Source organism: Papaver somniferum, chromosome 3 (assembly GCF_003573695.1).
Source record: "Papaver somniferum cultivar HN1 chromosome 3, ASM357369v1, whole genome shotgun sequence".
NCBI classification, from domain to species: Eukaryota; Viridiplantae; Streptophyta; class Magnoliopsida; order Ranunculales; family Papaveraceae; genus Papaver; species Papaver somniferum.
The window spans coordinates 136,658,407-136,675,808 of NC_039360.1; the positions used below are offsets into that span (position 1 = coordinate 136,658,407).

A 17,402-nucleotide genomic window follows, 5' to 3' on the forward strand; every position below is an offset into this window, starting at 1 on the left:
AATGGCAAGATAATCAGCTTGCTCAACTGATGTGCTCCTAGCATTGACTGTCTTTTGACAGTACAATCAATCTTAAGCACAGTTGAGCACTGATTTCTTCCATTACTCAATCAATTCAGTGCTTCAAAGGCTTCTAGCCTAGCATTAACAGGAACATAACAGGAACATTAACAAAGGAACATTATCAAAGGAACTTATCAACACAATGCATCAAAACAAGCACATTAACAGGATCATCAACAGGATATGAAAACAAGCACATTAACAGGAACATAACAAACATTTAACAGAACACATGATTAAACAGGAGCACAAATTTTAACAGAACAATTTTAACAGAACTTGAAAGTCCTGGACACTGGCTAGTCCAGCATACCCAAAACTTTACACCCTCACTTCCTATTTATAATCAGAACACCCCATTAGGGTTTTTACACCAAACCCCCAAATTTAACAAAATTAGGGCTTTTAGAAATTTGGGAAAAACTCACCATGCCCTCTGAATTTGTTGTCCCCTCTGCAAATTGACGCCAACCCATGCTCCCAACTTGACTATGCTACGAACCCATCAATTTATTGCGTCTCTGAAAGCCATCTGCCATTTGTACTCAAACCCTAGTTCTCTTAGATGTATCTCATAGGTGATGAATGAGATATAGGTGAGAGAGATAGAGTCTAGAGTGATGTTTTACGGGGGAGGTTGTGTGGTTGGAGAGACTCAAGATGGTGAAGAGGTATAGGAGCTCGAGAAGGAGAAATTGCAGAGCTCTGCAATGGTCGGGGAGAACGATAGTTTTGGGGAAAGGAAGTGTTTGGCTGAAGGTGAAGATATTTGATGTTTAGGTGTTGGTCAGGTGCAGCGGAGTCTGAGTGGAAGGCGTTGGATCATCAGCTTCAGATTGAATCTAACGGCAATATAGAAGAATGCTCTGATCGACCGTTGGATTAAGTGATACAACGAAGCTGACGGCTCCAGATGGAGTTAGGTGCTGTAGTGTTAAGCGGAAGTATCTGGGTTTGATGCGCAGGCAAAGAAGCGATCGTTGGATTCAACTACAATCTAATCTGAAGGCTTGGAATTTCAGCGCTGTGGTGCTTGGCAGAGACTTCAGATTTTGATGCTCTATGAAGGAGCGACCATCGGATGCTTCTGAGAACTGATCTGATGGCTGAGAACGGAGGCGTTTTTGTGTGTAGAAAATGAGGTTGTGTGCACCATTCTTCGCGGCTTCCTTGCGTGATTTCTCCCGGCTTTTCACTACTTTTCTGCTCTTTTTGCTCCGCAAGTCATGCAGACTTTATTTATTACCTAAAAATGCAAAATTAATTAATAAAAATATTTATTCTTGAAAACAATGAAAATACAGAATATGGGATAAAATGTAGAATTACTGCACAAAAGATGAGTTAAATGCCAACAAAAAGGGATACATATATACATTATTTGGCACTCATCAGGTGCCATCTTGCAGTTGTCGTGGAGCATCTAGCACTTCTTCTTGTGGCTCGTCGTTGTTGTAGCATTTCATTGGGCGAAGAGAATGGGTAACAGTCTCCCCTGATAATTGCTAACAGCGACGTCGGTACATGGTTTTCCCTTTCTGATCACGGCTAGCCACAAAAGTTCGCTCCCTCTTAGTGTGACCGTGGGTCGTGGCTTCACGTGATGAAGAAGAATTGGTACGTCTTGTCAGCAAAGATGCATCGTGGGACTTAGCCTTCAATGATGCAAGTCGGTCCTCTTCCTGGATTGACGCCCACGTGGGGAGTGAGGTGCAATGAACTTTGTCTGATTCTTCCGGCAAAGCTTCTCTTGGTTCAAACAATTCCGCTCCACATATTGGTGTGTAAGGAGACAATGATGCAGGAATACGAACGACTTCTTTATTCAGCATAGTCTTCAGGCATTGGTGATACGTCGAGGGGAAGATCCTATTGGCATGAAGCCATGGTCTCCCCAGTATCATATGGTAGTCCGGCTTCTTTTCTATGACTTCGAATTTCACCTTTGATTGGACGAGCCCTACAGATAAATTCAGATTGACATACCGGTATGTGTTGGTTTGGATTCCTTCAAAGTCTGTCATCGTGGTAGGCTGTCGCACGATCTTGCTTGGGCGAACCTTGGATGTCCTGAGTGTTTTGAGAGTAATCATATTCGAAGACGCTCTCGTGTCGATGAGGGCCCTCTTGAACTCTGAATCCTTGATGTGTGTAGTAATGTGTAGGGCCCAGTTGTAACCTTCTTATGCCATCATGTCTTCTTCTGTAAATGTAACATTATTCACAGGCATCTCTGGTGTTTTTGAGGCTTCTGGACGCAAAGGAGTCAAATGCACGTCCAGGGCTATCTGGTTGATTGCAGCAAATGTCTCCGCCCGCTGATTCTTCGAGATGTGTAAAAGTTCGCATAAACTTTCCACTAGAGAAATTGATTCCTAATCCACCGACCTCTGGTTCATAGTGAAACTATTGACTTGAGGAGGATCGTTGCGAGGATCAGTCCTCAGTGTAGAAATCTCTGTGACAGGAGAACTGCTCATATCTGATATCATCTTGACGAGGAGATCGAGTATGTCGTTTATTGTTTCTTTGATCAGGTCCATGTTCTTCATGTGAATCTCCTGCACCCGTGCTAACTCGATCGGTGTTGGGATTCTTCTGGTTACACCATCAGATACACCGTTGGGAAGAGGGGTATCTTCATTGGAGGAGCTTCGATCGGGATTTGAAATTATTGGGGAAGTCCTAAGACCAACCATTTTGAAATCAGCCAAATGGGATTGGGTATTGAAGAAATTGACTTCACAACCGAGAGATTAATCTCTCACTGTGGTCGCCAATTGTTTATGAGTGAAAACTGTTTCTACTGGTTTTGGTAAATTTGGGTGTGTGTGGATGAGAAACGAATCTAAACCCTAAACAAATGCACTGTACGGGAGTGCTTTTGATTCGAGAGATCAATCTATACGATTCTGACCTAAACCAAGAAATGGTTGTTCCAGACTTGCTTCGGTCACAAAGTGAAGGAGATGGGGTTGATTTTAGGGAGGGAAGCGAAGAAGGTGCTGAGATTGTGAAGGTGTTGGTTGTTTATGAGTTGTATCAGAATGTTGAACTGGCTTGCACAATGTAAGCTATCAGTTCTGGGTGTTTTCTGGATACTGTGACAACATTTGGTTTTTCTCTGTCTGTGTTGTTTGGAAATAGGTGAAGGACTGATGAGTCGGAAGACCGACTTTGTTTTACCGCAAGGCACGGTGTCAAAAAGAGCACACAAAAGCAAGCACGGTTCATTCCCTCAAGGAGTGTGAAAACTACTAATCAATATCAAGGACTATCTAACCAAATTCAATATTTTCGGAGATTGTTGTACTAACAAAATGAAAACAAATTGATTCAAGCAAGTTTATAAGAAAATGTAATCAAAGATGTGGAAGTATTAGGGCTATGGAATTCGTTGTAGCTATGTTTACTTATGTTCTATCACAAGGTCTCAAATTTACTCATGCGAAGTGGCAAACCTAGCTACTAACACATGGAAGATATTTCGTTAAGGATTATAGACAAGAGTTATCATAAAAGATAATTTGTTCTCAACCTAGAAGGTAGACATCCTAAGTACTAAGCATACATGCATACAAAGTCTTGGAATAATCATAAAACAATTGATACCTAGGTTATAGCCTAGTTAACAATTCGGGATTCGGCAAACATACGGAACGACAAACGTACGAGTATTATACTGTTTTGTAAAATTCAGATTCGGTCCAAAATTCGGTCGACGGGACGTGATTCGTCAGTAATTCGGAACGGCATACGTACGTGTATAATTCGATTTATAAATGTGAGTTTGGCTCTGAAAATTCGGTATCTATATATAACAAATAATTTGTATTTATAAGGTCATAGACCAATTTTTGTGCATATGTGTGAGTTATTTAAAGAAAAAATAAACTTAATATGATGATATTAATAATATATACAACATTAGTTATCCAAGAGGACGTCGTATGGTGGTTTAGATGCTTGGTTAGTGAGTTTGAGATCTCTCTCACCTTCACCTTCAAATCTCTTCAGTCGTTTTTGTTTCATAAAAATTACAACACGTCTAATATTCGGTCGTGTATGCTCGGAAGGCAGTAAAGCCCAAAAAGTGGAGTCTTTGAAAAGTAAAAGCTAAAGAATTTATGGCGAATTAAGCGGACGTATCATTCGGAATACGTAAAATTCGTGAACGGTTCGCGAATAATCCGGGAATGCCACATAATACGCGACTTGGGTTCGGAGTTGCAAACGTACGCGAATAAGACGGTAAAATTCGTGATACGGAAAAATTCGCGAATGATTCGCGAATCATTCGCGAACTTACTAACTAGGGGTTATAGATGGAATGAAGTTCTAGAATTCAACTATGCAATATACATGGCATAAGACATGAAAAACTCTTAAAACGATCAACCTCTTTTGAGAAATACAAACATGAAATTAAGATTTTGTTTTTGAAACCATTGTTTAAGAATACAAGCACTTTAACCTACAAGTTCATCCTTCACCCTAATGAGGGGTTTAACTAGACATAATCTTGTTCAAAGCCATAGAAAATGATCTAGATATTATTAAGCTAAGCATATGAAAAGCAAAGACCAAACCAAAAAACCTAATTTCTCCCCTGATTACGGCGTGCCTCCTTGAGTCTATCTACTGAAGTATATAAAGTTTGTAGACCTAGCGGACAATACGCCAAGGCCCAATTCATTCCAGTCTGTTACTAGCTCCAGCTGCTTCCTAAGTCCAACCACAGGACTCATACCATCTCAATCAAGTACCTCTGCAGCAAAGCCAAATCAGCCTACACCCAGACTATCTGAACACCTCCTCCACTTTGTGTTTTCTGCCGACTACAACACCAGCTTCTGTTCCCTGGTCATCTGAAGCTCTTCTTCACCGAAACCAACTCTAATTGAGCACAAACCCATAAAGTAAACATGGACCTGTACTTCCATCTCACCCATGATTTCCATTCAAACTCGAATTTGTCTCTGTCTAGCCCAAGCTCAAATTCCATATATATCGACGACTGCAACTGCTTTTCAAACAGTACAGCTCCATCCATTGTTACGATGATAACCACCTGACCACGAATCCAGACCACCAACATCAGCCAGCACTCGTCTCAGATTACTCCTGACTGCAATAACTCCTCCCATTTCACAGCCGTACAACAATTTCAGCAGCACTAACTCAGTCTTCCATGTATATTCATGACTCTTCTTCACTTGATCCGAAAGTAAATCAATTAACCCCAAAAAAACAAATCAGTTGTCATACAAACCACAATTTCATTGCTAGCAAGATAAAACACCACTGCTTTTTGATTTCCGCCATTAGCATTCAGTACCCCTTTCTTCTTATGCCTTCTAACATCTTCCTGCCTTCAATCGAACACCCACTGGTCCATTGTTGCTGCTTTAATTTCTTAAGTGAGAACTGTCACTTAAACCCACTTCTGGATAATACGAAGACCCCCCAAATTCACTCATGCTGATGTTGTCGAGACAAATTGAAATAATTATCTTGAATCTCAACCCCGAAACACCACAGATCCTCAAATTCAGACCTCCTTCTTCACTAGGTTGCAGGACAAATCAATTAACAAATTCCAGCCATGTATGTACCTTAACTTCTCTACAGTTTCACTCCTCAATCTTCCACAATCGACCACCAGAACCATGGATTTTCGTCGACGAGCTTGTTCAGAACCGAAATCCCTAAATTCATCTCCATTTACATCTCAGAACTTCATAACAGATCCAGATTTCAGTTTATGATGATAACCCCCAAACATTATCAGTTGTTGTGTTGTTCCTCAGTTGCGAAATTTCACCTGAACCCATTTCCATTACTGATGTTGCTGTTTTAGAACCTCAGAAAGGCCATCACTGCCAATAATTTAGTCATCTGATTCTTCTCCCATCGCAAACAATTGATGCCCATCTCATACCTGATGCCGCTGGTGCTGTTTCTCAATCAGTTGATGCCAAAACCCCCAATCCTGTTATTTGTCTTCAAGGCATCAAATTCAGCTCCAACATGACTGAAATCTTCACCGATTCGAAACCCTGGATACATAACTCAGTTGTTGTTGTTGTTGTAACCACTACTACTTCAGATCCTTTCTCGTTGTTGTGGCAACTTGAAGAAGAAATGAACCCAGATCCCCTCTAGTTAGGCTGGTAAAGAAATGAACTGCTACTCTTCTCTCTCTCGATGAAAACGGAGAAGAAGCTTTTAGAATATACCCACAAGAGATGTGGTAATAGAGTAGGCCACGTCTCCCGTTTACTCCTTAGCCGCTGGTGGGTTAGGCTTGAGTGGTTCCGCCCATAAGCTTGAGCGAACAAGAAGGCAAGGTGGTACGCGTGCGGCATATGAGTTGTTGGTTTGTCAGCCCACAAACTCTCATTAAACTCGAGTGGTGCTGATATATAAAGATAGCAGGCCATCCATTTTGGTTATTTTTCGGTCGGATGATCGGATTTCACTTGTACTTCCTGTAAAAGTTTTAAAGTGATATAATTAGCAAAATATTGAGACCTAACTAGTATAAATGTGAGTATAAAAGTGTCACACTTGCGTGCTTATCAGATTCCCCCACACTTATATTTTGGTATTACAGCTGGATATAATAGGGGATAGGAGTATCCGCTCTACAGCCGGATAAAATAGGAGATAGGGGTATCCGCTCTATAGCCGGATAAAATAGGAGATAGGGAAAATCCACTCTACAGCTGGATATAACATTTTTTTTTCTTAGAATTCCTAATGAAGGTGAAAACCTATATAAAAAAAACTGAAGAGCGAACCACTCCCCCACACTTAAACATTACATTGTCCTCAATGTAATTGAGTCATCCAATGTAAAGTTAAGATGGGAAAAATCTAAAGCAAACAAATAAAAACAGGATATAAAGAAAATGAGAACAAATCTGGTGGGTTGACTCCCACGAAGCAGAATCCAATGGATTGACTCCCATGAAAAAAGAAAACAAAACGTAAAAAGGAACAATAATCTACTAATATACAACAACAATGATTCAAATAGTTTTAGTCTTGATAAACCGGATCTTCGAGGAGGACAGTTTCCACCTCGGTATTGATGAGCTCTAAAAATGGTTTCACTCGTTGTCCATTGACCTTAAACACATTGACAGATTCTTTATTCTCAAGCTCGACAGCCCCATGAGGGAAAACTTCTTTGACATGGTATGGGCCTGTCCAACGAGATCTCAACTTGCCTGGAAATAAATGCCACCTAGAATTGTATAAGAGAACTTTCTGCCCGGGTTCAAATGACTTGCGACTAATCGAATTATCATGAAATACTTTAGTTTTCTCTTTGTAAAGATTTGCATTCTCATATCCATCATTCCTAATCTCTTCTAACTCATTGAGTTGAAGCTTACGGTGATTCCCAGCTGTAGACAAATAAACATTAAAGGTCTTGATGGCCCAATAGGCCTTATGTTCTAACTCAACCGGTAAATGACATGCCTTACCGTAGACAAGTCGATACGGAGACATACCAATGGGTGTCTTATAAGCAGTTAGGTAACCCCAAAGTGCATCCAATAATCGTGCAGACCAATCTTTACGATTTGGATTCACCGTTTTCTCTAATATTTGCTTAATTTGTCGGTTAGAAACTTCAACTTGACCACAAGTCTGGGGGTGATATGGTGTAGAGACTTTATGAGTAATAGAGTACTTACTTAAAAGAGTCTTAAAAGAACTATTGCAAAAATGTGACCCTCCATCACTAATAATGGCTCTAGGAGTACCAAATCGAGAAAATATGTATTCTCTAACGAACTTGATCACAACATTTCCATCATTTGTCTTGGTAGTTATGGCCTCAACCCATTTAGAAACATAATAAACCACTAAAAAGATGTATACATTACCGTTCGAAGAAGGGAAAGGTCCCATGAAGTCTATTACGTCAAATATCACCACTATCAATATGGAGTTCAGCGGCATCATGTTGCGCCTAGTAATCCTTCCCAGCTTTTGGCACCTGTCACAACTTCGACAAAACTCATGAGTATCATGAAACAAAGTAGGCCAATAAAATCCACATTGCAGAATTTTAGCAGCAGTTTTCTTAGAGATAAAATGGCCACCACAAGCATAAGCATGGCAAAAAGTGATAACACTCATAATTTCATCATTAGGCACACATGTGCGAATAATCTGATCATGACAATATTTAAACAAATATGGATCATCCCAAAAAATGCTTAACCTCAGCTAAAAATTTAGTTCTATCTTGTTTCGACCAATGCTCAGGAATTTGGCCAATAGCAAGATAATTAACAATATCAGCAAACCAAGGAAATTGCGAAACAACAAACAATTTTTCATCGGGAAACGATTCATGCGAAGGTAAGGCATCATTAGAAGACTCTGAAATGATCCTAGAAAGGTGATCTGCCACTACATTTTCAGATCCCTTCTTGTCCTGAATATCAAAGTTAAACTCCTGCAGCAATAATATCTATCTAATCAACCTAGGTTTAGCATCCTTCTTAGAAAGAAGGTACTTTAATGCGGCATGATCAGAGAATATAATGATCTTAGACCCTAAAAGATAAGGTCTGAACTTTTCTAAAGAAAACACAATCGATAAAATTTCTTTTTCAGTAGTGGTATATTTCAATTGTGCATCATTCAATGTCTTACTAGCATAGTAAATAACATGTTGTGCTTTATCCTTGCGCTGTCCTAAAACAGATCCAACTGCAAAATTAGAAGCGTCACACATAATCTCAAATAGAAGATTCCAATTAGGCGGTTGTATAATAGGGGCAGAAGTTAACAACAATTTCAGCTTCTCAAAAGCTGCAATACACGTTTCATCAAAGACAAAAGCAACGTCCTTACCAAGAAAATTGCACAAGGGACGTGAGATCTTACTAAAATCTTTAATAAAACGACGGTAAAAACCTGCATGACCAAGGAATGATCTAACTTCCGTAACTGTACGTGGAGGTTTCAACTTAGAAATTAAATCAACCTTAGCCTTGTCTACTTCTATACCCTTGGAAGAAACAATGTGACCTAACACAATTCCCGACTGAACCATGAAGTTACATTTCTCCCAATTCAAGACAAGATTCTTCTCCTTGCATCTAACTAGGACAAGAGTGAGATGATGGAGACATTCATCGAAAGAAGAACCAAACACAGAAAAATCATCCATGAAAACTTCAATAAAACTTTCTACCATGTTAGAAAATATGCTTAGCATACAACGCTGAAAAGTGGCGGGTGCATTACACAACCCAAATGGCATGCGTCGATATGCAAATGTCCCAAATGGACAGGTAAAAGTGGTCTTTTCTTGGTCTTCAGGGGAAATAGGGATTTGGTTATAACCGGAGTAACCATCTAAGAAACAATAGTAACTATGGCCGGCTAACCTCTCAAGCATTTGGTCGATGAATGGCAGAGGAAAATGATCTTTCCTCGTGACCTTGTTCAATCTCCTATAGTCAATGCATATACGCCACTCGGTGGTCTGCCGAGTGGGAATCAATTCATTACATTCATTCTTGACTATGGTAATTCCTGATTTCTTGGGTGCAACTTGAACAGGGCTGACCCAAGTACTGTCGGATATCGGGTAAATGATACCTGCATCCAACAGTTTCAGAACTTCCTCTCTTACTACCTCTTTCATGTTAGTATTTATCCTACGTTGCATCTATCTAGATGTTTTAGAGTTCTCTTCTAAGTAGATATGATGCATACAATCGCTAGGACTAATACCTTTCAAATCTGCAATGGACCAACCTATAGTCGTTCTATGTTCTCTAAGGACATCTACCAGCTTACTTTCCTGTTCTAGTGTGAGATTAGAAGCAATAATGACATGTAAAGTGTTTCAGAGCCTAAGTAAACATATTTTAAAGTGTCGGGCAATGGATTAAGAGTCAAGGTCGTAGCTTTCTCGACTGATGGAACTAGTCGAGATTCGGACAGTACAAGAGGTTTAATTTTAGGCTTCCATTTACTACTAATGTCCAGCAGTGAGGTGGAGTCTAACAATGCATTGACTTCACAAATAACATTATCATCAGTTATATCCTGCCCAAAATGAGTTAAACATGCTTCTAATGAATCTTCTAAATGATTCTGCAAGAAAGTATCATGAACAATTTCATCAATCATACAAACAGTTTCATGGTCATTAAAATCAGGAGGGGAACGTGCAACAGTAAAGACATTCACTTCCATTTTCCAACTACCAAAAGTAAGTTCCATAATACTATTCCTACAGTTTATGATCGCATTAGCGGTTGCTAAGAAAGGTTGTCCTAAAATAATAGGAATTTGACCATTAGGGTCTGCCACAGGTTGTGTATATAGAATAATAAAATCCACAGGATAAACAAATCTATCAACCTGCACAGGAATATCTTCTACCACTCCTCTAGGAATTTTAATAGACCTATCAGCCAATTGGAGTGTGACATTAGTGGGTTTCAAGTCACCAAGTCCTAGTTGTTCATACACAGAATATGACAAAAGATTCACACTAGCGCCTAAATCTAATAAAGCATGCTCAATCTTGTGTTTTCCTATAGTGCAAGCAATAGTAGGACAACCAGGATCTTTGTATTTAGGCGGCGTTTTTCTGCGTAATGATAGAGCTCACCTGTTCAGCAAGAAAAGCTCTTTTCTGCACATTCAAATTACGTTTCACAGTGCACATATCTTTCAAGAACTTAGCATACAAAGGAATTTGTTTAATGGCATCTAGAAGAGGAATGTTAATCTTAACTTGTTTAAAAACTTATAAGATGTCACTAGAACTAGCTCCTTTCTTACGGGGTAGTAATCATTGAGGAAATGGAGCACGGGGAACATACGTATTTTCAGATTCATCTTTTTCAGGTTCATTGGTTTCTTTTTGTGTCGAAGGTGTAACCTGCGTCACAATGGGTGTGTTCCTGTCATGCTCATTTTCCTTAGGATTACTAATATGATTATCAATGATCCGTCCGCTTCTTAAGGAAGTAACGGCTTGGACTTGATAGTAGGATTTAGCATCAAATGTGCTGACATCAAAAGAACCCTTAGGGTTAGGAATTGTTTGACTTGGGAACTGTCCCTTGTCTCTATCTTTTGTTTGACTAGCAAGCTGACCTACTTGTCGTTCTATATTTGTTATGGACCTTGCAGTGGTCTGCTCTAAGTTTGTTATTGACTTTTGAGTAGCTTGCATAAAAAAACTTAGACTTTTTTCCATACTAGGCATTCTTTGGTTAGAAGAATCATTAGGAATAGAAGGTTTTTGTGTGTAACCACTAGCATTATTAGACTGACCTTCATACTGACCTCTAGACCATGAAAAGTTAGGGTGTCTTGCCCACCCTGGGTTGTAAGTATTGGAATAAGGGTCATATTTACGACAATTATCTTGATAGAGAGCATTGACTTGCTCACTACCATCGTCATAAAAGGTTTGGTCTGAAGACTCGATAAAAGGCTTAACTTTAGAACTGTGTTCTAGCGATTCAAGCCTTCTTGTCAAAGAAGCTATTTTAGCGTCAGAGTCAAATTGAATAACAACTCTGTGCGCTCCTTTGCTATTAGAAATTGACCTTACTGGTTCCTTAGCATCCCACTCTTGGGTTTTTTCAGCTACCTCTTGCAAGAATGCATACCCCTCTTCAGCACTTTTATCTTGAAAATTACCAGCACAAAGTGACTCTACCGTGGTCATAGTTTTATGATCTAATCCTTCGTAAAGAATCAACATAAGCCTCGGAGTATCAAATCCATGGTGTGGACACTGCAGCAAAAGATCATGGAATCTCTCTAAGTAGCCATAGAGAGATTCTCCTTGTTGTTTCACAAAAATATTCAGTTTCTGACGGATAGCAGAAGTCTTATGCCTAGGGAAATTTTTTTTCAAAAACAGTTTTGTCATGTATTCCCAAGTCCTAACCGACGAATGAGCCAAAGCATCTAACCAATATTTTGCCTTATCATTTAATGAGAAAGGAAACAACCTAAGTTTAAGGTATTCATCAGACAAATTTTTAATTTTAACCGTACCACACAGTTCTTCAAAGTATCTAATGTGATAGTAAGGATTTTCATTCTCCTTACCATAAAATTTGGGAAGATCCTGAAGGGTATTTGTCCTAATCTCATAAGTTGTTGTAGTAGCAGGCAAAACAATGCACGAAGGTTGGGAGACTCTAGTTGGATACATATAGTCTCTCAAACTCTTAACTGGAGGGTTTTCACCCTCATCATCGGTTCCATCCATAAATAGTGGAGCAAATTTATTTCTATCCCAACCAACCGGAAAGTCACGCATACACTAACCACAAGCAAAGAGTTGAATCGACATATTTAAAAAGCCTCTATCATGTACTTTGATGTATAATATGATAAGATTGGATCATGACTTGAGAGTAACTCTTGATTCAGAGAATCAAGCCTTCTGGTTCACAAGGAACTCATTCTAAAATCAATTTAATTGATAATATTTATATAACATTCTTTTACAGACACTTAGTTTATATAGATAGATTTTCTATCCCCAATATCCAATGACTACTACAACTACCAGTGACTCTATCCAGACCACACATTACAACCCGATATTAACTACTAATTAAGTTAATTAAATATTCACTACTACTAACTGTAATTAATAACAAGGAAAGACAACCAGCACTATATGGGGTATGTTATTCTTAGATAGGTACATGATAATACCCACCCCTCTTAGAATCCTTGTCCTCAAAAATGGAGATTTGAGCCAAACTTTTCATGGTAAGATATGAGATCCTTATTTTCATGTCCATTATGTTGGGACCTGTAAGTCTTGGCTTGCAAATGTGAATCAGAATTGTACCTCTTAAGATTTGAACCTTGTTTGGACTTCCCGTCCCTCGATTTTAATAACGAGTTTAAGCCTAATATGTTGAACTATAGCTCCCAAGAGTTGCGCTTTGGATATCACAACTAGTTTGATAATCACCTTAGAAACTTTCTCTACGTATCTATGAACCAGTACAATATTAGTATTTTCCGTGACAGACTAGTCATTTCAGTGAGTAACTAACTTTTCCAGCTTCTTAATAAGGCAGATGAGGTGTGGTAATAAAAAATTTGCAGGTAGTTAATTAATAAGGCGTTACATGCCAAGTGGATTTGAGATTTGAGTCTGAAAAACAAGCTTTATGGAGAAGAATTTTCAAACCAGAAATTTGGAGGATATATTGAGGCTTTATTTCCAAATCACACTAATAAAGATGTTTGTCATAACTTATGGACTGGAATTCTGAAGACAAGGGATTTTGTAAGAACTGGGACAATCTTAACAGTAAGAAATGACAAAACTATTCACTTCTGGGATGGTGTTTGGATGGGTGATGCTTCTTTAAAAAGTGTGTTCCCTAATCAATTTAGGATTACAAAAAGGAAGCTTCTATGGTGATGTTGATGGTGGATTTTAGTTCAGGGCTAAAATTGTAAAACCAAATTTAATGTGCTGACATCCTGCAAAGGGTAAAGCCGTTTGACAAGTGATGAGTACCTCTTCGCTTTATTTATTTGAAGCAATTTAATAAATATACAAAATTCACCCAGAATGGTGCATGTAGCAACAATCCCAAATATTCTGTGAATTTATAGCATTATTAATTAATGCATGGTTTGCCTAATATTTCCTGTGATGTTCTCAGCAGAACTCTCATTATTGGTGCGTCATGATGACTGAGTGTTACTCTCAGCAGAGTAACATGAATCTCCAAGTGTCAATAGTGAGGTACGCATGAAATACCCGTACATGCTACACCATTCTTTAACAAAGAGAATATCGTATCGGCGTGCTTATATTAGCCCGATCGAGCATATTTAATTTCCTAAGGGAAATCTGGACTGTCCGTATCAGTCTCAGAAACGATCACGGCCACGCAAGTTGACCGCATGATTTAATCATCCTAGACGAACCCTAGCAGGAGCAGGCGATCACCGTGATGACCACCGGCGGGCCCACTTATGACCTAGCCACTCGAACATCACACCTTGCTTCCCAGCGTGCCAAAAAGCCAGCCCTGAAATAAGGTAGCCGCGCTGCTTTGGAAGAAGCTCGAACGAGCAAGACTGTTCAAGACAGTCTTAAAAAACGATCGCGATCGTCCAACTTCACCAGCCTGATTGGACGGCTTAGATCGCACCATGAACGATTGAGGAGGCGCCAACACACACATTGGCGGGCCCACTCTATCCCTACCTGATCGGTTTGCTCACGGCGTGGTCATGGAGCCATGAACGTTTCCCCGAAACACGATGGGAGTGATGCTTTTCAAGGGTTACGAAAATTCCACTAATGTCTTAAATTGATCACAACCATCCAACTTAACCAACATATTTGGATGGCTTAGATCGTACCTAGGACCAACGTGGGCCCCACACGATCGGTCTCTCCAAAGGAGAAGCATAGCTCGCCACCGTTTGGCCAAAGTCACGTATGCATGACTGTTTCAAAACCCTAATTAGGGTTTGCGGCGTTGCATATCTGTCGTAGTTCGATCACGACCATCCATCTTCGCCAGCCTGGATGGAGGGTGTAGATATAGACTTAAGAGGTCCCAAGAGTGTCAACGTGATCACTGTGGGCCCACCTTTGCATGTAGCCGGCTGGCCTAGGCAGACTAGGACTCGGCACCTCGAAACGCGCCCCCAAAGTGGCATGTCACGCAGCCTTTAATCCTTTACGACAATGGATTTCTGTCGCAAATCGATCACGACCACTCATCTTTGCCAGTCAAATTGAGTGGCCTGGATCAAGCCTTCACGGGACGGAGAGGTATAGGCGTGTACAACAACGAGTTGTCTCCATGCATGACCGGTCGGTCCCACCAAAATCGGCGCCCATGTGTGGATTCGGTCAAGCCAAAGAGGGATGCTTGCGCACCTCCTAAAAACCCTAAAATTCCATCAACGGCCGCAAATATATGTCGTAAACCATCTCGTCCATCCAACTTTGCCAGCTTGTTCGGACAACTTAAGTTAAAGACTAGGTAACCAATGAAGCATCTCGATGATCACCGTCCGCCACTATGCCACAGGGAGTGATCGACCGGGGGATAGCTCACTCGTGTGGCCTCCAAACGGTCACTCGAAGATGGTTGGACGTAATTTTGTTTTAAGACGCTTAATCCACGACTTATTCGGTTAAGCTTTAAAACAGCGATGCTTCATACATATTGATTGTTTTCGATGCATTACATGCATCGAGCATACACAATATTTCATAAATATTGATTCCTTAAATAACTTAGTTATTTAACTTAATAGCACCGTATGCTATTTCTTGCGGTGGGTCCCACGATCCGTTCATTCGAGACATCAAGCATGTCACAAACTGGGAGATACTTACTGGGGTATTGGTCTGGAGGTTTACAGTGTGGAGCGTGCAACGCGCCATTACAAGAACGTGTCAGGAAAAGGTGGACGGTTAACAGTGATGAAGGAAGTGGGCAAAGGTGTGATCGTGTGATAATCACCACTCCTACACGACCCCACTACTCCATCACTTCACCTCCTCCACTTCTTACGAGATAAGAGTTGCGCTCAATGGCTTGTATAAATAGGTCCTTGATAAGCACGCAAGTGCGATACTTTTATACTCACATTTATACTATCTAAGTCTCAATATTTTGCTAATAATATCACTTTAGAACTTTTATAGGAATTACAAGTGAAATCCGACCACCGGACCGATAAAAAACCAAAGTGGATGACCTGCTATCTTTATATATCAGCACCACTCGAGTTTAATGAGAGTTTGTGGGCTGACAAACCAACAACTCATATGCCGCAGGCGTACCACCTTGCCTTCTTGTTCGTTCAAGCTTATGGGCTGAACCACTCAAGCCTAACCCACCAGCGGCTAAGGAGTAAACGGGAGACGTGGCCTACTCTATTACCACATCTCTTGTGGGTATATTCTAAAGGAAAATTTCTTGTTTGGTCCTAAGCCCATAAGGTTATTTATAGCAGGGTCCAACTAGATTTTACTCTTATTCTAAGGTCCAAAGTTATTTAAAAACATGGAAATGACTAATATACCCCACTGTTTAAGTACGTGTAAAATAACATACTTCTACCAAATCGGGATTTTATTTATCTGGAGGTCCAAATTTAATTAAAACATATAAAGGACCATAGATTTGAGTACATATCTGCTACACTGTTTACAAATTTGAGTACATATCTGCCACACTGCTTACAAATATGAGTACATATCTGCTACACTACTTAGGAATCTGAGTACTCCTCAATTCACTTTACTTTATTGCAGCACCAGCACCTCTGCAGTCAACCATTCACCACTGCCTTCAGCTCCATCTTCTCAGTAATCTTCTATCTTGCTGCATCACAATCTTCTTAGCTTAAACCACAACTGCAACAGCTACATCAACACCATTGTCATTTCAATTCAGCTGCAACACAGAGTTGTTCTTCTTCCCTGTTTAAACAGCACTACCATCTTCATAAACCCATTGAGACGAACATCTCATCCACTAATTTTGTTCACAGTAATCACCACATACAATTCCTCCTATATCTCATCTGTATCTTCAGTTTACATCAGCAACCCAGCCTTCTATGTTCCTCCAAATCCATTTGCAGCACACCTTCTTTCAAACACACATCACAACCAATTTGTAACTTCATCAAGACCACCACCAATTTCACAAGCTTGCATATCTGAACCAACAACAACTCCTGTTCCTATCATTCAAAATCTGTCATTTCTTGCAATAAGTTCTGAACTGCAACTCCAGATCATCTCCATATCCAATTCCAGTACTGAATCAAACGTAACAAAGATCATCTATTTCAGTATTTCATATACGTACTGAATCAAACATAACAAGGAGCACTTCCTATCAGTATGTGATATATGTACTGAAGATTCATGAACTACAAATCAACAGTATGACAACAACAGGTGACAGATCTATGAAAAATAAGACAATCGAAAGACATATTACAATATTTCACATAAGTACTGAAGGGTAAGACTAAAAAAGGAGCAAAAACACAGCAAATAACTTTCCTATCATTATTATACATACATACTCATGGATCGAACCAAAAAAATTGGAAAAACTTCAAATAAAACAAAACTAGAAGAGTTTTGTATCAGTACGCCATATATGTACTGTCAATTCATACACGAAAAACAACTGTAACAAACCTAAAAACCATAAAAGCGTCAATCAAATCGATTTGATTATCAGAATACAATCAAAAAAAAAATCAAAAGAAGAAAAACCGAACAAAATAATCAAACAAGATGATTA

The 17,402-nt window shown here is 39.6% G+C and overlaps 2 protein-coding genes across 2 annotated transcripts; both read right to left on the reverse strand.

The window, feature by feature from the left end:
- Positions 1-9,906: 9,906 nt before the first annotated feature.
- Positions 9,907-10,777, reverse strand: LOC113360013. The gene is made up of 2 exons (XM_026603567.1): positions 10,721-10,777; positions 9,907-10,632 (listed from the first exon to the last, which is right to left on the reverse strand). The coding sequence occupies exons 1-2, from the start codon at positions 10,775-10,777 to the stop codon at positions 9,907-9,909; spliced, it is 783 nt and encodes a 260-aa protein (XP_026459352.1).
- Positions 10,778-10,903: 126 nt separating this feature from the next.
- LOC113360014 lies at positions 10,904-12,343 on the reverse strand. The gene has a single exon (XM_026603568.1). The coding sequence runs from the start codon at positions 12,341-12,343 to the stop codon at positions 10,904-10,906; it is 1,440 nt and encodes a 479-aa protein (XP_026459353.1).
- Between the last annotated feature and the right edge of the window lie 5,059 nt (positions 12,344-17,402).